General features: G+C 40.3%; 1 protein-coding gene across 1 annotated transcript in view; it reads right to left on the bottom strand.

Annotated features, from left to right (window-relative positions):
• Positions 1-26193, bottom strand: part of NELL2 (neural EGFL like 2) — a 225293-nt gene that overhangs the window by 49998 nt on the left and 149102 nt on the right. The window contains exons 14-15 of the mRNA XM_074942171.1: positions 3121-3243; positions 1687-1782 (exon numbers count right to left, since the gene is read on the bottom strand). Of these exons, the coding sequence (XP_074798272.1) occupies positions 1687-1782; positions 3121-3243 (219 nt within the window). The remainder of the gene's footprint in view (positions 1-1686; positions 1783-3120; positions 3244-26193) is intronic.

Below are 26193 nucleotides of genomic sequence, written 5' to 3'. Positions count from 1 at the left end.
AAGTCTGTGACTCCTTTCTGGAAGTCTGCTGGGCAATGGAAGACACTTTTCCCTGCAAAGTCAAATCTTTCAGTGGTCTGGGCTGCCACAGGGCTCCTACACCACCTCCCATGATGGTCCATGGCTTAGGGGGTGTCAATGTGCAGGTCACCACACTTATATCTGACCTTAAGTTATGGATCATAATTATCTTACTAAACTCAAGTTAAACATTTGGTAAAGCATATTTAGAAAACGTAGAGTGGCATTTTCAAATGCACTCAGCGCTCACCTAACTATGCTCTCAAAATTCCCATTGGCTTAAGGGGAGTGAGAAGGCCAATGCTAAGTGCTTGTGAATCTCCCACTTTTAGGTTTCATTAACTGTACACGTGCAGTATGTTTTGCTGATAACACTGAAACGCTGCAAACTGTATGTCCTATAAAAGGAAAAATATCACACAACCTTATAAGCCATCTTTATATCTAAAACATTATTTTAGCATATAAACCACTAAAAGTAAAAACACCATGAAACCAAAACCATGAAACAGCTACATGAAAGAGACCTTTATATTTTGCCCCACATCACTTCCAGCACTGCACAGCAAATGCAACGGTCAAGAATGTTTGACATTCCTAGAGAAAGATATCAACTACCGGGGGCTGCAGCTATTTCACACAGCGCCCCTCCTGTGCAGAACAGCAATATCCATTCTAGTTACTGTGACACAGAATGACAACAGGCAAATTTTTCACCTCTCAAATGAACCAGAACCGTTTTTGTATAAAAGTCTGAATTTTTACTAAATTGGACAATGTTTGCAAGTATAACAGAGGTAGTGCTTCTAAAACTACCTCCTCGATCCCATGCTGAAGATTTATTGAAGACAATATAGAATGGCAACAATAGTCAATCACAGGTGGCAGATTGTCCTTTTAGTAGGAATGGGGAGGCTAATCAATCTAAAAAAGCTTTCCCTTCTACCCTGAGGCCATTTACTGTTAGAATCCATTTAAAAATTCAGTAGCCAATAAAAATGTTGAAATTATTTTAATTTAGAAAAATTATTGACAAGCGCTCAAGGTGCTAAATATGAGCAATCCAGATACTTTTGTTTGGTAAAGCATCCCGCTAGTGTAATTTACATAGACCCAAATTTTAAAAGAAAGTTTTAAAATGAGGTTTTGTGGTATTGTCATCCCCAGAGATATCAAGTATAGAAGAAAGGTTGTGAGAGAAAGTAAAACAGTGGGAAGCACTGAATCCTGTTTTACTGTGAGTTGACCAAAAAAGTCCTCAAATGAGGATGAATGGGAAGGTGGATTAGTGAACTATAATCACAGGTTGACAATAAGGTCGTGAACAACCATTTGCGTTTATTTCTACATGTCAGATGATATACCGTCAGTGGGAGCTACCAAAAACTGTTTGCTATGAAAAATGAGTGAATAATTATGTTAATTAGGGAGCGACAGAAGGTAAGCTAGTCAGATGTCAATATGCTGCTAGTTCAAATTGTTACAGTACATGCTTTTGGGAGGTATATGAGAAAAGTGAGTCATTGAGTTTATCTACTGCATATCTTAGTACTTTCCAGCAGCAGCTCCCTCTTTTAGGAGGCACACTAAAAAATTTTTTTTTCTTGGAATAGTGCAGACATTGGCATAAAGATAATTTTATAATAAATGAAGTTATCATCTTACCAGTTTCACAGTTGGGTCCAGTGAAGCCCTGTGGACAGGCACAGACATTGGAAGCAATGCAGGCTCCTCCATTCCTACAACCATCTTTGCAAAATGCTGAAACAGTAAAAGTAGAATGTATCAGAACCTATTAGCTAAGGGCCCGATTGTATTCAGTAACTGTGCAGGTGTTTGTAGCCCCCCAGCCCACCCCTGATGCAGCAGCCAGACACATATGCATCCCTGCAGCTTTTCTTAATTCAGAGGCTCCAAAAGGTTCAGGAAGGAAGCTGAGTTATGGCCCCCTACCACACTAACCAGATGAGATGGCAGGGTGCAGAAAGGGGCCTAGATTGTACCATCCGAGACATTTCAGCCTGTGCATTGCCTCCTACTTCACAAGGAACTGTCCCCTTGAGGCAGAAACCCTCCTGAGGGCTTTGCGACTCTACACTGCCTCCCAATACAGGTCTGTGCCTATTAGACACAACTGAGCACTAAATCAATTAGCTATTTGATTCTTTGTATTCAGCTATTAGATCCAAACTATAAAAATGGTAATATCACCCAAGGGATAAAGTGCTTTAAAAACTGGCTTTACCAATTATTGTCCAAAATCTGTCCTCACATTTGCACTTGTGCCTCACACTGATGTCAATGAAGCTGCATCCATTCATTCAAGGATCACTTTCTCCAGATACAAGTATTGGAATTCTGCCAGGACTCTGGGGGTTCTTAGATAGTTACAAGTGGCCTGCACCTTGGCTTTGCATCTATCTGATATATGGTACCACCACCAGAATGGGACCCAACGCCCTCACATCTCAGTAACTTCTGTGAAATGCAGCACTAGATAGTCTAAAAGCAGCTTTGCCGCTCTGTAAAATTCAGCTTCTTTGTAAAACTAGCAATATAATCTGTAATGTTTAACAGGGTCTGACAGTGGCTGTAAGCTTCTCCTGGAGAGTAAAGGTTTCAGGGGCAACATCTACTGCTCTTTTTTTCCCACTTACAAAAGAACATTACATACGCAACAATATGCAATTCAATCTGTAGTTCATTCAGGTACAATAGCAAGTGATTGATGGTGAATAAATTGCATTTGGTAATAGGTTTTCCTAGCTGTAATGTTGCTGGTTACTGTGGTTATCTTGAATGGGCTACTCTATATGAAAACAAAATTATCTTGGGATAGATACTAAAAGTATTTTCTCCACCATTTCAGAGCTTGCAATTTATAAATGCTAAATTCTCAAACTACCTGGAACTTTGTAAAAGACAAAGTCAATGGATATCGGCCCATGCAATCCTCTTTGTGGGATCAGCGCTTAAATGCTAATGTTCTACAGTGTCGTCTTCAAGGTACACCAACAGATTTGTGTTAACCATGACAAGATAAACATTATCAAGTCCAAAGACAGTGCATGTTACAGCCCAGGGTTTCTGATAATTTACCTTTACACACGGTACCATTTCCTGTATAACCTGGCTTGCAGACACAGTTGTGCCCACCCACAGTGTTAAAGCAGAGTGCGTTTTCATCACAGCTGTGCTGATTTGTGATGCATTCGTCGTGCTCTGAGAAGTGAAACAAATGAATGTTATTGAATTGTGACACTACAGCAATATACAAGCTTTAACTATATTTCCATGTAAATAAACCATAACTCAGCAGTTACTAACCAGGATTTGCATATTGCCCAGAAGTGGGTTAAGCAGTGGTCAACACCCTGAAATTTGACATATTGCTTTTCTTTGTTATTCACATCGCACTCAGTTCTGATCTCTGTTCGGGAAAAAAAGAGTAGCTTGAAAACAAAGGTGTCTCTCCTCTTTCAGGGAAATGGGACTTTTACCTTATGCTGTTCTTGGTTTTGGCCGATCAGCACACACAAGCTAGGCTGCTGCTTATGTTTCCACGTTGCTTCTAGCAAATTTGGTCACTGTTTAATACATTTTTATTTATATACCATATGCCTGGCTCTGGCTCTCCAATATAAAACCAACTTCTGCTTCAGGCATGTTCTAATGGCCTCAGCATGGAACTGGGACCCACGAACTCCTGAAATTTTAATTTGGACTCAAGACACTTTCTTCTGCAGCCTTGGTAACATCACAAAGCCTAGGTTCCCAATTTGTCAGACAGGGCTAATAGTTATTTACTTCACAGGGCTGTTATGAGAATTAATCCCATCAGTGTTTGCAAAGCACTGAAGTGCTAGTTATTATAACTAGCAATTTCTTTACTAGATATAAAATTATGGGTATAAAGAATTTGTTTTACTGGCTCAGACCTCTGACCCATCAAGTCTGTAATTCTGCCTCCTGTAATGACAAATTTTTTGCTTCAAATGACAGTTAAAGCATCTATGATTCAACTAGCCAATTGTACAATACTGTATGGGCAGAAGAGTGGGAGAGAACTCATCTTCTGTTTGTAAGCATCTACCATGACGGACCCTACTCCTGAGCAGGGCCTCTCGGTACTAGCAGAGTACAAATAATAACCCTAGGTAGAATACAAGCTGAGACCCCAGTCCTGCAATCTTCACTGAGTTGAGCCTCCCATTGAGTGTAATGAGTAAGGACTGCAGGCACGAGTCTTGAGGCATGAGATTTAATGGCCCTGATCACAGCATGGATAATTAAAAAGGTTATTCATAAAATGATCTGGCTCTTTTAAAAATCCAGTTACAGTATTCGACTGACCTCCTGCAACAGTGAATTCCACAAGCTAATCTCATGCTGGGTGCCGTAATATTTATGTGGGATCAGTCCATTATAAAAAAGAAAAAATGTCACAACTATGCAAATTAGGCACACAAGTATCAGTTGTGCTGTACTGATATCCTGGCTTTTTGTCATTATCTTAATGTTATTTAAATATAATTTAAGTTCCTTACTTTTTTCATTCATACAACAAAACAGAGTAACAACTATAGACCTGTAGGAAACGTATTATTTACTTGATGCACAAAAATATCTTTCCATGCCATTATGATGGTCTCTTGGGTTGTAGGAGATGTACAGCAATACTTCACAATTACTGGGGTTTTCATTGCTATGTACTGAATTTTACAAGTTATCTATCACATTCAGCCAGGAAGTGTGCCTATCTGCACTGTTCCTTGGAAATGGTGGGGTAGGCCAAACACCTTTGATATCATTCGAACACCCACCACTACCTTAGAATACAGACAAACGTATACTGGAGAAAAAGGGCAAGTCACAGGTTGCAGATCTAGAAAGGGTCTAGACTGTTGCAGATCTAGAAAGGATATTACGAATGTTAATGCACTTGAGCACAGAGTTCTGGCCAGTGTTAAATGGATTTTAGATGTATTAGATAATATAGCTTTAGAAGTAATCACTGAAACCAGTGCATTTGCTCTTTATGGAAAGTGCATTTATGCACATTCAGATTTGTAAATCATTAAAATCTCTTTGCAAAAGTAATTTTATTTCCTTGACTCTTTATTACTGTTGTAAATGGCATGACCATGCCATCATCATAATGATGTGTAGTGAAGTGAGTATTAGTTTTTTGTTAAATCTGCCACATTATTTCTAAAGGTGCTTGAAATAAATGGCCTAAATATTAACTCCTGGTATACATCTTCCATAAGAAATAACATGTTTGTTCTGTATTTACAGTTCTAATTTGTGTAGAATTTGTTATACTTACCAAATGGAAGAAACTGTATTAAAGATGAGCTGCAAAGTATTTTTTTAAAGTTTATTTTGCTTCATGATGTATGTTCACATCAGCTGTTTGCAACATATGATTTGTTATGTGTGTGAGATCCCTCACCTAAATCCCTCTAATGTCTTTCTTTATTTAAATTGAACATTTTTAGAAAAAGAAACCAAAATAACGGACATGAGAATTCATTAGCTTTTAAGCAACAAAATGCCATTACAGTCCTTCATAAATATGCATGTATTCAGTTTTTAAAATGAATATTATCTGATAGTCCTTATCTTATATGTCAGGCTACATTATGATCTATATATAAATATAGGTAGACAGCTTTGACATTAGTTTTATTATAGACAGATTCAATTTTTAAAAAATGCATACAAACCCTCCTTTTTATGAGATTTTTACCACTCTCCCCCCAAATAATTTATTTAATGCACCATGCACCAATCAGAACTTCCACTCTCTAGCATGGAGCATATAGACATGTCAACGAGCCTTAAATTTAAACAGTTTTAAAAATAATATACTTGCACTAAATGTAGATCATAGAAAGTCAGAAATCTAGATGGAATATAAAACATGAAAACCCATTTTCCCCCACACTTTTCAAAATGTCTCTTTCTGTAACTGAATCTAAAATCTTCCTGTTGCTCTTACACATTTTCTTCTAAACTAACAATATCTCGGCTGGTCTACACTACCGTGGTAAATCGATCTAACTTATGCAACTTCAGTTACGTGAATAACATGAATAACGTAACTGAAGTAGATGTTGTTAGATCCACTTACAACGGTGGCTATACTGCGCTGTGTCAACAGAATAGCGTCTCCCATCGACTTCCCTTATGTGCCTCGGGGAGGTGGCGTACACAAATCAATGGGAGAGTGCTCTCCCAGGGATTTAGCAGGTCTTCACCACTCCTGCTAAATCGATACTCACTGCATCGATTGCAGCAGTACCGATCTACTGGCAAGTGTAGACATACCCTTAAGCCTCATTCTGAAAATCATTTATAAGAATAGTGTATTATATTAGTTGAAAAGAGAAAAATCTAGCACAATTTTGGGTAATTTAGCCACAGATCTGGGAGGAATAATGGCCATTTTGACATGAACTTTCTCACTTTGAATGAGTCAGAAAAAGACAAGGCAAAAAAATAATCTTTTTTTATCCAAACTTTATTACTTATAGTATTTATTTCATCTATAACCATGGATTTAAAGGAAAATACCACTTTTAAGAGTCCACATACTATACAGTACCATTATAATGTAATCTCTGGGCTAAACAACATTCAAAAGTACAGTAGTTTTCTATTTCTTTGTAGGACATACATCATACCAGGTACTCTGAGGCCCCAATTAGTTTCTTAAATGCATGAATTACCCTATTGATTTCAGTGGGAATACTTAAATATTTAAGTAGTTGGAGTTTAGGGCCAAGTCTTCTTGGCCTGGAAACCACAACAGCTCCATGACTCAGCAGCTGTGGATGCCGCCACAACCTCTTGGAGCTCTCCCCAACAGCACCTTTAGAAATAATGTGGCAGATTTAGCAAAAAACTAATACTCACTTCACTACACATCATTATGATGATGGCATGGTCATGCCATTTACAACAGTAATAAAGAGTCAAGGAAATAAAATTACTTTTGCAAAGAGATTTTAATGATTTACAAATCTGAATTTGCATAAATGCACTTTCCATAAAGAGCAAATGCACTGGTTTCAGTGATTACTTCTAAAGCTATATTATCTAATACATCTAAAATCCATTTAACACTGGCCAGAACTCTGTGCTCAAGTGCATTAACATTCGTAATATCTCTGCTTTGGGAATCAACAGAAGCCTTAAATATGGTATTCATGTTGATTAAGCTGTTCCTAGAGTAATGGACTCTACAGAGACAAGAACCATTTTAGCTCCAGAATTCAGCAAGCTTTTGCTATTACTTCACAGTGCCAGTAAGTGCATATGTATGTTCCATTTAAATCCTTCAGAAAACAGATGCCTTAGTTAAAGAAATATAAAAGTGTGACTATGCAAGTTGTTTCCCTATGTTTACATAAGTTAACTGCACAGCTGGGCCACCTTTACTGATACACTTTATTTCATTTTACATCTTTAACAGTACTCAGCACTGTATTTCAGAATGGCTTCTCTTTGACAAAATGTTATTACTTTGCTCCAAAAGACAGACTACAAAGTCCTGAACATAAATAAAGCTGATAGTGACTCCTGATTGAGGAGGTAAATAGCAGGAGTTGCAAGGGCAAAAGCACTTCCTCATAGGGATAGATCCCCAGCTGGTGTAAATTGTCCTAGCAGCAGTGACTTCAGTGAAGCTAGGACAATTTACACCAATTGTCTCAAGTGGCATGGAGAGTTCTGAAAAATGAAGGTAGTAAAATCCAGTGTTCTATATACACAAGAGACGTTTCACCCTTCCCTTCTTTTCCTACTCCCATGCTCCTGTTGACTCAACTTCTTCATCGTTCCCCTTACTCCATACTCCACTAATAAATATTTAAAACAATTAAAAAGAAATATGAGACTAATATGGCATTTGCCACTCATCACACTGCTTATGTGATGTGACCCTTTTCCATCTCCCTACTTCTCCTTTCTGTATTTAGATTCTTTAGGACATTGACCCATTATTCAAGATGGTGGAAGTGTGAGAGTAACTATATTAAAAAGGAGTTAAGATTGAGAGTACAGCAGTAACTTAAGGGTAAAACACATTACTGGGATATTATAATTATCCCCAAACCAAGTACAGTATTACCAATCCAGTAAATTCGGATTTAAAGTCATACTTAAAAGAAATCCAAATGTGTTAGGGAATGGAAATGCATAAACGAGGCACACACATAGCCTTAATTCTGCCCTGTAGTGATGCCCAGAGTAACTATTAAGGCATTTTGTGCTTCTGGGCCCAGATTATGAAAATGGTTTTAAAAGACATTAGGGTTTTTTTCGGTTTTTTTCATATTTTCCCTCTTATGAAGTCACAAAATCCTAAATGTCTGTGCTTTAAGAGTTCCACATGTGCCTCACAGTGGTGCTCAGACAACAGGGCCATGAAAAGCCTTTCACGCCCTGATACCCAAACTAGAATGAGGAATCTTTAAAGGGCAGTGATAGCTGGGCCAAGTAATCTACCACACACATCCAATCTCCCTCATACCACTGACACACAATCAATAGAATGTTCAGGATTGGTTGAAAGAAGAAAAGGAGGACTTGTGGCACCTTAGAGACTAACCAATTTATTTGAGCATGAGCTTTCGTGAGCTACAGCTCACTTCATCGGATGCTTATGTGATTGGTTGAGTTACCTTTGATGTCATAATGACAGACCTGTGTGAATAATAGATTTTTCAGTTTACTGGCAATTCCTTTCTCCTCCCCTGCCCCCATTTTTTTTTATTTTGAACCAAAAATGAAATTTTCTGTGAACTGAAAAGTTGAAAAAAATGCCATTTTGGATTGATTTAAATGTTGTTTGACCCAAAACAAAATGTTTGGTGATTTCAAGTATTTAATGTTTTTACATTTTTAAAATAAAACTGAAGGAAATTTTGAAACAGTCACTTTGAAATGAAAAACTGAAACATTCTTTGGATTTCTTTGGAATTTTTTAACACGAACAATTCAGTAAAACTGATATGAATGTATGCAACATTTTGGTGTCACTGAATCTGCATTTTTTGCCAACAAGTTTCAGCTGACAAACGTCACCCAGCTCTAATAATGATACTGTTTGAGTGTCGCCTGAACTGTTTGACCCAAGCTGGTCTGTAGCCTGTGTAATCAAAATAATCACTAATAATTTAGCTTCATTACAAGCTAATTCCTTCTCGTATAGCTCATACATAAGATTTAAATTAAATTTTAATTAAATGGAATAACACAGTCTCTTCAAACTTTCCGGAATTAGGATCATTTGGGAAAAGACAGACGTTACATTTCTTAAAGGACTCAGTTTTAATTAATTTTAACTCAAATTAATTAACAGATTTACTAATAAATGCGCAGAAAATGCATTCTATACTCAAAGAGGGCAGTAAGTTTGAGGATGATATACAGTACTGTATTTTTTATGCATAAGCAGTTGACCCCCCTGCTTTAAGTGCAACATGAAATCACTCTCAACTATGGCATCATGACGAGGGCCACCATAATGTCTTTGCAGCATAAATAATAGTAATAGTAATAAGTGATTCTGGCATGGTGTGTGCCTGAAATGGTTTTTTTCTTTGTAGCCATTTAGAGACCATTCTGATCTCTGAAATGCCATTTGTCTGTAATTACTCAGTCCATCATTGTTCTTCAGGGAGAACAGGTGCCATTCTGCTCATCCAGATGTCTGTGTCTCTTTGTTTTTATTTATTGGTTTACTTACTTATTCTACATTTGGAGTCAATATAACACCAACAAAACACCTAGTATAGGAGCCACTAGCAAAACTTCTGGAGAAAAACCCTATCACTGGACACTGTAAAAATGCAGCAGCCATTTTCACATCCATTATCGGAAAGATTCAGGAGTTCACAAAACTCAGTACTAATGAGAAGAACAGAAGGGGAGAACATATCACCAAATGAAAGCCGTAGATTAAAGAGCAATCAATCGGCTGAGCAATAACAGGTCAACAAAGGGCAGTGGGAGGGTGATTGGAGACTGGGAGGGGCAATGACAAGGCAGCTATTCTTGGTGGCTGGCAATATTAACTGAGAGGGGGTTTCATGAGTTGCCCATGTACAGCTTGTCCTATCTCAGTTGAGGTTAACAAAACTCATGTACATATCGTAAATGAATTATGAATTCTGTAACCTTGGTTTCTCTAACAACAGAAACTGATCTGCTGCATAGCCCTGAAAATTGACAACACCTTGGCTGAGAGGCATCAATACAGTTCAGGGCCAGTATTGGGGGTGGGGGAGAACCATATGGAGCACCAGCATGGAAGGGGAATTTATAAATACAGAAATGCAGTGGGCCACTCATTCCTGTCCTCATAAATTTTACATAATTGCTCTATACTGACACTACCCAAGTGCCATTTTTAACCTCACTGAGGGGAACTTCCAGCCCTGCTGCCTGCCATGCGTGCACATCAGTAACATTAATAATATCTTTAGCTATCAACATGATAAAATCTTTATCTGCCCACTGACATTCTTTGTCTGAAGTGAAGAGAAATCCTAAAGCTTTTGGTCTAGTAGTGAAACCCCCTGCTAAAATATCTCCCGTCTCTAACCCCACATGATCCTTTCTCACTAGGAAAGCCTGCTTTGCTTTCTACCTCCACGAAAAGATAAGAAAACCTCTTAAGCCAGCTAAACCTAAGAGAAACGTTTCAGTATTATCTTCAAATACAGCCTTTCCATATGAAATCTAAATCCAAATCCTCCTGAACTGTGCTCTTTGAGAATGTAGTCTAAGAAACTCTCCACAGATTTTCTGGTAAAATGTCTTGTTTCACTATGAACTCTCACACTCAGAGAAAAGACAGGGGTGGCTTCACAGACCACAAGGCCTGCTGCAGCAGAAGGATTTGTTCACCTTCTCACTGTTTTGTGTCTCACAAATTGGAGAAATAGATAATCATCATCTAGGAGTCTCTTTGGATCATGCCTTAGTGACTCTAATTATGGATTTTATGGCACAGTGAGAGCAGGATATTTTCCAGCCTCCTCCGAAACACTGGACAGCTAGTGTGTAGGTTCACCTTCTTACTCAGGTTAGGATCCCTCACATACCATCTGTTACACTACACCCCATATTCTTTATAGTAATATTATTATGATATGAGTATGGCATAATGATATATTTTATGCAAGACAGGTTCTGTAAGATATAATTGAAAAGGTTATGATTTACTGAATATGATTATCCAGTTGTATGCATGTATCATTTTGGTATCTGAAGTTAGGAATATTGTCTATGTATCTATTTCAAATGTGTTTACACCTGGGGAATGCCCACTAGGCAAAAGACTGTCAGTCTAGATGGCTGGCTGGGAATGGCCCATTCAAGTCAATGGACCATTTGGGAGAACAACAGGTCTTAGAAGAAGCTAATCTCCAACCAGGGAGCTTTCCTGAGGACGCTACAAATAGCATCCGAGTCAAGGCTGCTATGACACTACAGGGGCATGTGACCAGATTACCTGGTATTGGACTCCATCTTGGAATTTCAGTGTTTTTCAACTGAAAGGTGTGGAAACCAAAGGGCTCCCGTCATATGCAAAAGCTATTTAAGGCAGGGGAGTGACATTATCGTGGGTTCTTCACTGACTCCCCACGCAAAGGAGACTCTTGGAAATACCTAAGTAACAGGGACTGAACTGGGGGGAAGTGCTGGACCCCGGCTAGAGGGTTTCTAGCCTGTGAAAGGAATACCTGGGGTTTATAAGCTCAAGCAAGAACAGCTGGCTTCTTAAGAATCTCTGCAACCAGCTTAAATTATGATTTAGGGTGAGAATTTGCTACTCAAATGTAATCGCTATAATATATTAAGCTTAGACTGCGTTTTTGTTTATTTGCGAGGTAACCAGCCTTGATTTGTTTGCTATCCCTTATAATAACTTAAAATCTATCTTTTGTAGTTAATAAATTTGCTTTTGCTATATTACACACCAGTGTGTGGGAGTTATAACTTGGGGCAAAAAGCTGTTGTATATTCTCTCTCTACATTGAGGGAGGGGTGAATTTAATGAGCTTACGCTGTACACATCTCTGTGCAGCGCAAGATGGTATAATTTTGGGTTTACACTCCAGAGCGGGGTGTGCTCTTGAGCAGCTGGGCAGTTCCTTAGCTGTAGCCTCCCCATGCAAAGCTGATCACAGCAGCTTGTAAATTCTGCAGCTGGGTGTGTCCCTACCTGTGTGTATGCTGGTGAAAGAGCAAGCTTGGAGAGCTTGGCAACTTATCATAGCACCACAGTGTGAGAGGGAGCCCAGGCTGGCGGGTTAGGGGGGCTCAGTGGTACACCAGTTGCAGGTGGCACCCCAGGGGGAACCCATCACACCATCCTTGCTCAGTCACATGAGATGGGCTTAGGGCATGCTCTTTGTTTTCTCTTGAGCCCCCAATGTAACCTGGTGGTTGCCAGAAGACCTGGTGTGTAAGCATTCTGTGGTGTCTCCCCATTCATGAGCCAGTTTTATGACTTCCTGGAGAACAGGAGAGCTCTAAAGTGTTCCTTATCTCACCCCACAACAGTTGGTTGGGGTAATGACCGAGATGCCTCCACCTAATGTCAACCCTCCCAAATCCCTACGTACGCAAAGTTTGTGCTCACCTTCTCCATTTAAATGACACCCAAACAAGTAGCTCAAGATTATTGCAGCTCACTGGAAGGAATGGTCACATTACTCAAGTACACCTGTGAATCATCTTCTAGTCCTGGACTAGCTATCACCCTAAAAAATTCAATAGTAGGCACTGATGCCAAGAGATGTGCTGCCAGAGCCAGGGTTAGTGCTGCAGGAGGCTGCCTTTGCATCTTAGGCTACACCTTATCAGCAGCCATCAATGCTGCAAGAGAGCTGGTGGCTATATCTCTGGAGGCTTTAAGTGGTCTGGCCTTATGGGAGGACATTGAGTTCCACCAGGACTCTTTGCCTGGGTTCAGAGGTGTTGGTGCCAGCTTTGGTGCTGATTTTGGGATCTGCTTCAGAGCTGTGGGTGTTGGTAGTTTCTGGCAGACCGGGCATTAAATGAGGCTGGCTTGTCTGCTAGCCCGATTCTGGAGCTCATTTCCTCAGCATCTGATGAGTCCTTCATGGACTGTTTCAGAAGATGGCACTTCAACATCATGTCTTATGATTTGTGTGTTCTTGCAGAAGTTGATAGGTACAACTAATATCAGCTCAGTATATCTGATTCTTCTGAACAGAATAGACAAATCAGTCCATCACAACATGGTCAGGGTTTGAAACCTGCAGGTTTTGAGTCTGCTTTATTAAGTAGCTCTATACAGGAGTGGGTTCTGTGCAGGGTCAGCAGGTATATGGCGGGGGTCTGACAGTCAATACTCATTTCAGATGGGTGAATATAGATCACGGCAGTCATATGTCAAAGGATTAGAAGAGTTCTAAAAGTTTGTAGAAGACTTTTGAGAAGGTTTAGCCAAAGCTAAGAACTAGTGAGTCAGACACTCGCCAAATTGTTTTGCTGAGGAAACTGAGGGGTGTCATCCCCCTCCCAATTCTCTCATATGTGAGGAGGCTCAGGGCATACACACAGCCCCAGACACGATTTCAAAAATCTGATCTTGCACACATGAATACCTGCAGTGGGATCCAGAAAGACACCTACTCAAAGAAAAAGAACAGTTATCATCATACAGTCTTTAAACCAGGACTCCACAGCCTGTTGATGCACTGCTTAGAGAAAGAGATCACAGTCTCATAATCACCCTTGACTTTGCATTCATGTTATTACTCCTGGCTCTACATCCCCTGAGACCACCGTTAGATGCAGTTTCCTTAAGGAACTCACTAGTGATTGTCCCTAAACAACAAAATCCAGGACCATGTGGGTTATTTTTACACACACAGAGATGCACGTGCGCGCACACACACACACACACACATTTCTATATTTGGTAACACATACACACAAAAGCAGATTTTATTGGAGAATTATAAAAATACAGAGAAAACGTACAATAAAAGTCAGTTAAACAAAAATATCGTTACCTAATACTATGAAAAGCTCCATTAAACAGGACCAAAACTTAAGTTACAAAGTATTGTTTGGTCTCAAATACTCAAAGTGTTCACGATCAATCCTTACAGTTAAGAAACAAGCTAAAAACAAACCAAAACCATTTTCCCTGTGAAGTATTTACTTTAGCTCTACTCACATCCCAGGATGTGTTTGGCTCTGTAATCAGAGCTCCTTCTTTGCTTTTGCCTACTCTTGCTGTTTAAATTCCAAAGGTAAGACTTAGGTCCTGATCCTGCAAGCTGCTCTGCCCCAGAAGAAACTGCACTGACACTGAGCCCACTGAGTTTAGGATTGTGGTGTAAATTAGTGTTTACATTATATCATATCTCTGAAACCATACCAGAATGGTAACCCTGTTAAGACTAGCCATTTCAGATAATTATGTACACGTCTTATCCCAAACATCAAAAAAAGCTATGGAGGTAGAAATTACATAGAATTCAGACATCACTGCTAAATCAAACCACCATGCTTCCCTTCTCTACAACCAGGGGCTAAGTAATAAATTCTTCTTACCAAACATTTTTACACTCCAGTATTTCCAAACTTATTAAAAGCACAGGAAAAAATCTGAAGCACCAATATTCTTGATGAAGCCCATCAAGAATATTGGTGCTTCAGATTTTTTCCTGTGCTTTTAATAAGTTTGGAAATACTGGAGTGTAAAAATCCAAGAAATCAATCCTCCTAACTCGAAAACTGTCCAGTTATGCACAATCTACCACTTTAAAACCTTCATCTTCATTATGTTTTTAAATGCACCATCACTAAGACATTGTACAGTTTTCCAGACTCCTGAACGTCAAAGCTAACAGTGTGTGACAGCTGGTATGTCCCATGCTCGTCACATTCAGTGGTCTGTAACAGGGTAAATGGCACAATTACCTGCTGTAATTACTGTTGCTGACAATATATTTTCCCTAGTGATTTCTCTAGGAGATTCAGAGCTGCTTATCTTGTGAGTCCAATCCAAACCTTAGTTTGCATGTGATGCAGACATTAACTACCAGAATATTTAAGAATTAATTCCAATATCTATAGAGATGGATATTTAGAATGATGAAAATAGTGTGAATACATTTTTGCATGGTTAAATAGCCTATAATTTTAATGCTTTGCATTACAAAGCAAGTATTCATAATGAAAATATGTTTTCCATTCAAATTCTGTGGTCACTGATTTTATGAATACATTGGAAGAAATGTGCAGGGGAATGGGTCATAAGCAGGGCCGGATTTACACTTTACGCGCCCTTAGGAACAGCATCTTTAGTGCCCCTACCCTAACCCCCGTCCCCCCACCTACAGCTGACCTTCGTGTTTCCCATAAAAAAATGAAACTTTTTACTTTTAGGCACCCCTAGAATACCAGCACCCTTAGGCATGTGCCTACTGTGCCTAATTGGAAATCTGGCTCTGGTCATGAGATGCATAAATAAAAACATTCAAAAAAAATTTCATTTACAAAAGTAAAACCTGATTAAAAAAAATACAGCCACATAGATTAAGGTATTCTCTTCCTGATTATCCTCTCACTCCTACAGTATAACTCTATTGACTTCAATAGAGTTACTCCTGATTTAGACCAGTGTAAATGACAGGCTAAATTCTTGTTGCATTTCATCCATGAATGTATGACAGTACTTATGTAGACATATGGAGAGTGTAATAGTTTGCTGCTTCCAGGTCTGGCAAAGAGCCATAGTCTCCCACGGGTTACAGGTGGCTTGTCAGAATCTTGAAAAAAATTCACTGAAGCCTGGTAGGTAAAATAGCTTCCTCTTATTAGAAAAGCTGTTCCCCACAATGCCAATTCTTAACACATAAGCTAAGGTTTTCACAGTAGCTAATGGAACTGTGTGAATTTTTTTTCACAAATAGTTAATTTGCCAAAAAATGCTTTCTGGGGCTCACCAAGATTATTCATGAATTATTTGATGAATAGTCTAGAATGAAAGAAATATATACTTTGTCAAGAAGTAAAAACTGTTCATTAGAGTCATTTCAAAATTAAACATTTTGACTTTGTTTCTAAATGTTTTGTTGAGAAATTTATTTTAAAAGGTGGAACACCACCCAAAAAACACACACCAAAAGAAAAGTGTTTTGGCTCAAAGAACATCCTGAAATTTAACTAAAACCTGATAAAAAAAAAAGTGTCATTTCAGGTCTTTGTTTCATTTCAGATATTTTTTGATCTAAAATAAAAAAAAAACCTGGTTTTTCATTTTGGCAAGAAAAGCCACCAAAAATTCATTTTTGGGCACCCAAAACTCACTAGTAATTTTAAAAAAAGATTTTAGTACCTTTATATTATTAAAGTAGTCTCACATAAATCCAATATTTGGACACGCTGGTTTCAGAAGCATTCTCCCACAATTTGCAGCTTAACTTGTCAGATCAGACTTCATGCAACAGAATCTTAATTGCATTGTACATACAGTGGGGCTTCCAATACATTTTATATCTTAACAGGACAAGTTAACACTTCTTCCAGGTTATTAAATGGTCCCCTATATTAATATATGAAAAGTCTGGGCTTTTTCAATGTATTTAAGCTAGTCTGAGTCCCAGATTCAGGAACAGTATGTATGGTAGAATTACAGCAGGGATATTTATAGAAGTTAGAGATGAACAAGGCATATTGAGTCATTCTGGCCTCCTCACTTGTGATGGGACACTCCAACCAGGGCCCATGCAGGATTATTCAGAACAGTATATCTTATAACGGTTTGCCTGGATGGGTTTTAAATGTCTCCAGGGATAGAGCTTCCTTTGGGATGCTATTCCAAAATCTAATAGTTTTCACTGCAGAGGTGAGGCAGTGTTTGGCTCTTAATCTTTCCTCATACATCAGTTCCTCTAGCCCTTTAGTTATTTTAGTTACTCATCTCTTTACTCCTCTCAATTTATCTGCATCTTTCAGGTAAATAGGAGCCTAGCATTGAAGGCAATATTCCAGGTGTGGTTTCAGAAGACCTGTAGAGAGAGATTTCAGAGTAGCAGCCGTGTTAGTCTGTATCCGCAAAAAGAAAAGGAGGACTTGTGGCACCTTAGAGACTAACAAATTTATTTGAGCATGAGCTTTTGTGAGCTACAGCTCACTTCGTCGGATGCATTCAGTGGAAAATACAGCGGGGAGATTTATATACACAGAGAACATGAAACAATGGGTGTTACCATACACATTGTAAGGAGAGCGATCAGGTAAGGTGAGCTATTACCAGCAGGGAGGCGGGGGGGAACCTTTTGTAGTGAAAAGAAAAGAAAGGTAGTTCCCTCTCCCAACCCCCGCTCTCCTGCTGGTAATAGCTTACCTTACCTGATCACTCTCCTTACAGTGTGTATGATAACACCCATTGTTTCATGTTCTCTGTGTATATAAATCTCCCCACTGTATTTTCCACTGAATGCATCCGACGAAGTGAGCTGTAGCTCACGAAAGCTTATGCTCAAATAAATTTGTTAGTCTCTAAGGTGCCACAAGTACTCCTTTTCTTTTTGTAGAGAGAGAGAGGCTTTTATTTAACATACTTTTACTGGCCTTTCTTGCTGGCATGTCACATTGCAAACTCCTGTCTAATTTGTTGTCCCCTATTATCACTAGGTCTCTATTAGCATTCCTGTGTTTCAGGTTTCTCCTTCCCACTGAACATCTGGATTTCAGATTATCATTCCTAAATGCATTAGCTGCATTTTCCCCATTTGCATCTTACTTTTTTTCCTTCCCATCACTAATCTCTGTGTCCCTTTGCATTATATCTCTGCCATTTACATGACTGATAGTCCTCCCTATTCAGGACTATATTGTGCTAAATCATGTCATGGAACTGGCCACCCAAATACCCCAAGAAAACCTGCTACAATATAGAAATAAAACACACTCTGACTGCACACCCCTATTGGTTACATATCACTCCACACTGGACCCCATCATCAAACAACTACAACCCATACTCAATGGGGACTCTGGCTAGAAAGAAATCTTTCCTGAACCCCCACTTCTGGCCTTCAAACAATTCCCAAACCTCTCCAAGCTCATCACCAGAAGCAAGCTCCCCACAGACCAGGCCACACCAACTCACAGTGGCATCCAACCCTGTCAGAACAACAGATGGAAAACATGGAGACATATCTCCACTGCTACAGTGATCAACACCCCTCCACAACACACCTTTCAAGATCTACGGGCCCTACACATGCCTATCTCAACGTGTGGTGTACCTCATCCAGTGCACTAAATGCCCCAACAACAACTATGTGGGTGAAACCAGACAATCACTACGCTCTCACATGAACTCACACAAAAAAATGATAAGAGACAAAAACACCACATCAAGTTGTGGGTGAATACTTTTCACAAAGCAATCACTCTATATCGGACCTCTCAGTCCTCATCCTCAAAGAAAATCTGTACAATATTTTCCAAAGACGAGCCTGGGAGCTTAAATTCATCATTCTATTAGACACTAAAAATCATGGACTGAGCAGACACTGGATTTGTGGCTTAACTATAACCCACTAACAACTCCCCTTCCTTTCCTTCCTATGACTGGAGGCCACTTCACTATAACCCACTAACATCTCCCCTTCCTTTCCTTCCTATGACTGGAGGCCACTTCACCTTGAATGGTCCCTTGAAATATGTGTTAACTACTTATGCTGAACAATCTGTTCCACCTTGTATTTAGCTGTGACACTCTGAGTAAATTTTCTGGAACCTGAAGAAGAGCTCTCTGTAAGTTCAAAATCTTGTCTCTCTCACCAACAGAAATTGGTCCAATAAAAGATACCACCCACCTTGTCTCCCTATATCAGGGGTGGCCAAACTGTGGCTCGCGAGTCACATGCAGCTCTTTTACTCTTAAAATGTGGCTCACGGAGCCCCCCATGCCCCTCCCTCCCATTCTCCACATACCAGATGGAAGCGGGGGAGCTCAGGACCTCTGCCTTGCAGCAGGGTGCTAGGGTAGGGACTTCTGCCCAGTGGGGAGGGGGGTCTCGGCACTTCTGCCCTGTGGGCCACACCTGCCCGGGCTCAGGGCTTCAGAAGGTGCAGGGCTGAAGCCTGAGCCCCGTCTGGCACCTCCCGCATGGTTGAAACCCTGAGCCCCGGCAGGTGTGCCCCAGCTCTCAAACTTCTGAAGACTGTCAGATGCGGCTTGGAGAGTCAGTAAGTTTGGCCACCCCTGCTCTATACTGTGGTTAGTAAGCCACATTTTATATGGGTTGGTGAATAGATGCTCTGCAAAGAGCAAAGTGGGACTCTCCAAAGAGATTCTGTTGACTCAGCCAGGAATCCTCAGGGCAACAGCACTGTACATGCCACAGATGGGCTCCAATACTTTCACAGCAGGCAACATTGATTCCTCCTTGCCACCTAGTTCCTCTAGGTGGCATGGAGGGGGAATGAGTCCAGGGCTCTGCCCTAACCCTGTCCTCTTTCTTGCTCCTTTTGGTAGCTTCTGTGCTCAGGGAGGACAAGCTACAGAACTGTAGCTAGTCCCTGTGCAGGAGTGCAAGGGCAAGAGAGGTTTCCTCTATCTTCTCTTATGTATCCATACAGGAGCGGGCACAATCTGGCCCTGGCTCATCTACTAATTTCAGTGTGAATACTAACATGCAGAACTAAAAATACTTGCATTTTGGAATTACATGTGGGAGTGCAGATACTGAATGAGGAGTGAGTTGGTGAAGCGGATAAGCCTGATGGCTTGGCTCACAAAATAAACCTATTTCAGCAAAACTTTCAGCCTAATGTGATGTGCAAGGAAGTACCAGCAAGTGTGCAACTCCTGCTGCTGTTAGTGGGATGCACCACATGGGCAAAGCAAGTAAGGCCACTAATCCAAGATGTGACTTTTCAAATGTGGGAAAACATTTGTGAATCATTTTGTCTGCTGCAGTGACCAATCACCTTTAATTTAAAGAAACAGTTTGATACAAGATTTAAGTGCAATCTATTTAAATAAGTGAATCAAACATTATCTGACCAGAAGATCTAGTGAGGGAAATCTTAGTGATAAGATTTATCCTACAGATAGGATAATCTACCAGACAGGATTAAAAATAATAAGATTATCCAATATTGGGTGGTGGTGTGAAGACACAGTAAAAGAAACAAGTTTGTCAAATAGCTTAGGTCAAGTTTACTCCTTATAAAGATGTTGCAAAAGACAAAGTACATAGACAACTGTCCCAAATTGCTGCAAGAGCACTTTTTCACTGGACTCACACAGAGTATGCTGTTCAAAACAGTCAAAGGATAAAGAATTAAAAATCCTCCATAGTCATGGATGTTCTTCCCAGAAGTAATTCAGAGATTCCTATCTTTTGAAGGAAGCTACAGCCATTTTTATTGAAATGAAGCCTTTTTGATTATAATACCAAGGGGAAAAGTCTCTGCAGGCATGGGTAAAACCAAACAATGGTACAGTGCCTTTTGTGAGTCTCCAGGGGCAGATGGTTATTTTTCTTATTTTTTTTTCTTGTTACGACTGCGTTATTACTTTGAGATAGGAAATATTTTTCATCAATAATCTTGCAACTGTCTAACATTCAGACTGAAAATGTTGGTTGCTAAATTATCTGCATTCAGGCAGCAACACTTTACATCATCAGAAATTGGGCTACTTTGTTATGGTTTCTGCTCTAATTGTAGTAGCTTTTATTTTTATTGTGTATGTGCAGAAAGCTGCTGCCTGGGTTTAAAAAAAGCATAACAGCCTAACCTCCAACAACCTGACTGTTTCTGTTTAAAAGCTGCCCTCTTTGCCCCAGCTTCTCTCATGAATGTTGGGCTAGATTTTCTCCCACATCAGGCCAGCAGATCTGCTCACCTGAGGATTCCTCCAGCATGAGGAAATTCCTAACTGGCACAGAGCTAATACAGCTGCCTTCCCCGCCACAGCCTCCACTCGTAGCCTCAGCATTGTAGATGCTTTGGGGATGTTGTCAAGTTGGAGCTGGGGGAAGGGAATGTGTCTGGAGCCCCCAGGATCCATAACTAGTGGACATAGGTTAGAGCAGCTTTGAAGCTGCTTTGAATGGGGTCAGGGCCCAGGTTGGTAGAAAACCAGCCCCAGGATCAGGGAGCAGCAACTGTCTCCTTTGTGGATAGTAGTTGCAGCTGAGGTTCCAGGTCCTTGTCTTGCCCTAAACCCATTGCTGCTCATCTAGCTCTAGCGCGTTTTCTCTCCTCTACAATATCATACTCTTCTTGGTGACAGAGCCTGCTTTTCTGGAACTCCTGACATCTGGAAGAGACCTAATTTATCTCCCTGATTAACTGATTCTCACCTCACTTGCAATGGAACGATATCTTCTTCCCTTATCTTGCCTTACCGCTAATCTTCTTTTCACTTTTTAAATTTAAGTCTGTAAGGGCTTTCTTCACTCAAAAAATGTAAATTGATGTAAATAGGAGTTTTGTATTTGTAAGCTGAGCAAGACTTAGTTTTAATTGTGTTAGGTGATGCAGTAAAAAAGTAGGGGATACAGCCTATACCATTAAAATAAAACTGTATTCAATATGCCATAATTTAGCCCCTAGGTAAGAGCTTTCTAACCTCCTTCCATCAAACTCAATTCACTCCCTGCTAGCTCAGGGAGATAGTTGCAGATTTCCTCTTCCTGAACCAGCAGGATCACTGCAACCCAGAAGGAAATCACCCTTGAAAAAAATCCGTGTATTTTTTCCACAGCCATCTATCCCATGGGCTGATCCACAGGGTGGCCACCTTAAATTGTGGTTGGGGCTCTACAGAAAGACTACTGAGGAGTGTAGTGAAGCAGCACATTACTTAGTCATACCCCCATCCCAGGCCAATGCCATGCACTCTAGGGGTGACGCTTGCTAGGAAAGGAATTCTGGGTGTCTTATATTACCACAGCTTTACTACAGATAGATTTTGGGAGCCCTGTACCCTGGGCAATGCTAGCAAAAGCTGCCTACCCAGGGGGAGAATCTGGCCATAGATTTCTCTGTATGCAAGCAAGTCTACATGGTTTTATTTTCTTAAAATAAAGCTTGCAATAAAGAGAACTAAGACAACTTACTGTAAGTGACTAGCTGTTAATTGGTGCCAGTGTCTAATAAATGGCAAGTAATTATAGGTTCCTTGGGCATTCAGTTTAATAACATCAATCATTTAGAAACTGCTTGATATTCATGAGCTGTAATGTTTAATTCCATACAAATTTCTTTGTATTTAGCATTATTTGATCTGCACTTATAAAATGTTACTGAGCAATTAAAAGAATATATTTTTGAGCAGGCAACCAAATATAGAAAGCAATACAATGGGTAAGAGCATCTTCCTGTTCTGGCCCCAATGTGCAGCTGAAGCAAAGAGGATCCAGAGTCTGGAAACAGGTGCTCTTCTGAGAATGCTAACTGTCCTTATAAGAGATATATCGAACAGATACTCCTTGAATGATTAATAGCGAATGATTCCTTCTGACCCTCAACTAATTAGAAAAGCTATCCACCTCTGTTCATCCCAGAATGGGATCCACCTACAAAGACAACAGGAAAATTATTAACATCATGTGAGACACTTTGTCTAAGGACCCACAGATCAGCCAAGGTTGGGCATCCCCCTTCTCAATTATAGAAACTAAAATGGCTAAATGAGGGTATTTTAATTACCTAGGCAAGAATCTTTCATTATTTGCCTATGTATAATCCTCTTTCTTCCTTCAGCCTAGCTAAAAAGAACTCCAAGTTACCAAGCAAGAGTTACACACTGCTTACCTACTTCAGCATATTTTCAGCCTAAACTATAACCTCTGTATTGTTTTCCTTGTAAATTGAATATACAGTGAATAATCTTTCAGCCCAAATCAGAATCTGCCCATTTGTTTGCTTTGTGAGTCAGATCTACATCCTTCCATATGGGAAAAATGTCTCTTGTTCTATTGTAAGTCCTGAATTTGGTGAAATTTGGTGAAATGCTTATGTATAAGCAAAGACTGTCTGGAGTATGTCCTGCAAATTTAGACGATTATAAGGATCTTGTTGGTTTTCATTGTAAATAATTGTTGCACTCTAGAAGCAGGGCCACCCAGAGGATTCAGGGGGCCGGGGGTCTTCGGTGGCACGGGTCCTTCTGCTCCGGGTCTTCGGGGCACTTCACCGAAGACAGGAGCAGAAGGACCCCACCGTCGCCGAATTGCCGCCAAAGACCCAGAGCGGAAGAAGTGGTGGCGGGTCTTTGGCGGCAGGTCCTTCACTCAGGGTGTGTTCGGCGGCACTGAAGGACCTGCTGCTGAAGTGCCGCAGCAAACTCTCGTCGGGGCCCCTGCAAGGCCCGGGGCCTGGGGCAAATTGCCTCACTTGCCCTCCCCCACCCGGGCGGCCCTGTCTAGAAGTAATAGGAATTGTCTGGGACAAAGAAAGAGAAACGTTAAAAGATATAAACCAGGGTATAACTTTGGGATATTAAGAGAAATTGCTTAGAAGCGGGAATTCCAATTGACAGTAGGGCAGTGGTACCCAAACTTTTGAGGAATGTACCCCTCTTCCTCCTGTCTGCACCCCTCTGCCCTCCCAGAGCCAGGGCCAGGAGTGGGGCCTGAGGCTCCGGGGGCGGGAGGGGGCAGATGCGGCCAGGGGTGCAAGGCTGGGGCCGCAGCTAGGGAGTGGGTCTGGGGCCAGGAAACTTGTCCCTTTTAGACGAACCTATTCAAAAAGAAGTAACCACACTCTTCAAAGTGCCATAAAGACAAGTGCACCCTTGGAAGTGTGATAAATGTGTTAGGTACTAAAGAATTGAGAACTGCTGATCATAAGTAAATGTAATAAGAAATCTTGGTAATTTGCATTGTTCTTTGAAATAACTGCTGAGCCTGAACTCCAGTCTGTGATAACTGCTTGCAAGACTATATTGTGTGTGTGGTACACACTACTGGTTGTGTCTGCATTTGAGTGGTGAACTGTTGATTATATATTAACGTGGTTCTGGGAGAATTAATAAATTGTTGGTAGGTTAAGAATAAGCAAGTGTCCCGATTTGAGAAATACTGTTCAAGTTAAAAATTGACCTGAAAAGAACCCAGTGTTCAACTAGTGAGCTAATGCTCTCTGAACTCAATAAAAGGGGGTTATTCTATTAGATTCTATTATATACTGGCACACCTAGTTTGTTAGATTCCAGCTTTAAAATCTAACTGGCAGCCTGGCAAAGTCTCAAATTGACTCCTTTCACATATGCCCCTAACCCAAACATAATGAGTATGTGGGAAGCGGGAAAGGGCATTCTGGGGGGGAGGTGGAGCTTTGCTCTGTTAATTTTCAGGTGGTCTATAGTCCCTAATGGCAGCTCACATAAATTAGAGCAGTCCCAAGGCCACTCTAACTTACTCCAGATCTGTGGGGGCCAGAGCAGCTCTGGCTGGAGAATCAGGGAGCTGTAAGTGGCTTCCTGATGCACCATCCACCCAGCTCTTCTCTCCTGCACCAAACAGATCTTGGTGGAGAAGAAAGTATGGTCCTATGAATAAAACACTTAATGTTGGTAGAAGGGCTCCAAACATCTGACTGCATGGACTCTAAAATGGATTTTTTCCAAGGGACTCTCACCTTTCCCTAGCAACAGGTATAAAGTTGACCAGACCAAGAGATGACTCCCACACAACAACCCTATAATGTGGGTCAACCTTTGTCCCTCCTTTAATTTGTTCTTTTATACCATCATATTAACTCATTAACATTTTCACTGGCTCTCCCACAGCTACTTCTGAGTTAACATCACAAAGCCATGAAGTGAGGAGTACAGCAGGGTCCCATGAATTCTGTGGCATGCAGGACTGGAATTCTTCACCAAAAACTCCTAGTTTCTGTAGCACTCCAGTGCAGTGAGCTAGAAACTCTATCAGCTTTAACTACATTCTAAGATGAGGATTTCATTGAATTAAATATTAAAATGAATAATGCAATAAGCGCAGTATTCCTTATCTTGTTTATTTTGCTAATATATTCCATTTATTTCACTCTGCTCCTTCACATTTAATTTGCAATGTGCCATATATTTTTGTAGTGACAACACATAATAGCTTTGTAGAAGTTGTCAAGCAGAAGCTGGAGGTTTTGACAGCTGGGGCTTTTAGCACCCAGGAATGTGTGGGATAAATAGCTTATCTGGATATTTGTACTGACTCTATTAGAGAAATGTTGAGCAATGTTGACATTTATAATGATCATCAATAGGTTTCAGAGTTAAAGGGGAATTAAGATGAATGGAGGCACTCACTCTTTCCAGAACTATTGCTTCAAACGATCTGTAGCCTCAATGTGTCCTTTTATGCTCGGTTCATAGTTTGAAGGTTTTCTTTGCTATAGAAAAGGCTAGAAATGTATTTCATGTAAAACGAAAAGCACTGACGCATGGATTCTGGATTTCAGTTCTGTGGCAAGATGTGGATTCTGTGCATATAGGGCAGTTCTGGAATTGCAGAATAGATGGAGACATGAGCATAAGTAGCACCTTCTTCATCTCTCCATTGCAGATTACTCAAGGAGTGCAAGACATTAATTACTCAGCCTGAGAAATGAGAATCTTAGGGCCACCAGTGAACACACATCTACCATGTCATTCAATGTATGGTGTTATCTCCTGTGCCATTTCACTGGCCAATGATACCCTTTTATACATCTGTTAAAAAAACAATCCTTTTAAACTGATAAGCTTCCAATCTGCAAAATGTAAGAAATCATATATTCCTGCCTGTCGTATGAATATATGTTCTGTTTAACAACCCAAATCACATTTCAACAGAACAGTCCTTTAACAGGGTTGTCTTTTGAGTACCTTCCTCAGACAACTTCTTCTGAACCTATTCCTCTCCTTTCCACAATGCTGGCTGTGTTAGCCATACAGAAAACCAACCCTCTGCCTCCATATTAATCCTCCCTATCTTCAGCTGCTGCTCTCAGCTCCTTTCACTGCTTCATTTAGGCAAAGCTGGAGGTTTCTATGCCTCTCAGCACTTTCTTAACATGAGCAGATTTATGGGATGCATCTTTGGCAAACACTGGATGAAAGTCCTCAGAGGCCTGAGGTAGCGTTAAAGATGGCTG

This window comes from Natator depressus, chromosome 1 (assembly GCF_965152275.1).
Source record: "Natator depressus isolate rNatDep1 chromosome 1, rNatDep2.hap1, whole genome shotgun sequence".
Classification (NCBI taxonomy): Eukaryota; Metazoa; Chordata; order Testudines; family Cheloniidae; genus Natator; species Natator depressus.
This window is presented reverse-complemented; position numbering and strand designations above follow the sequence as displayed.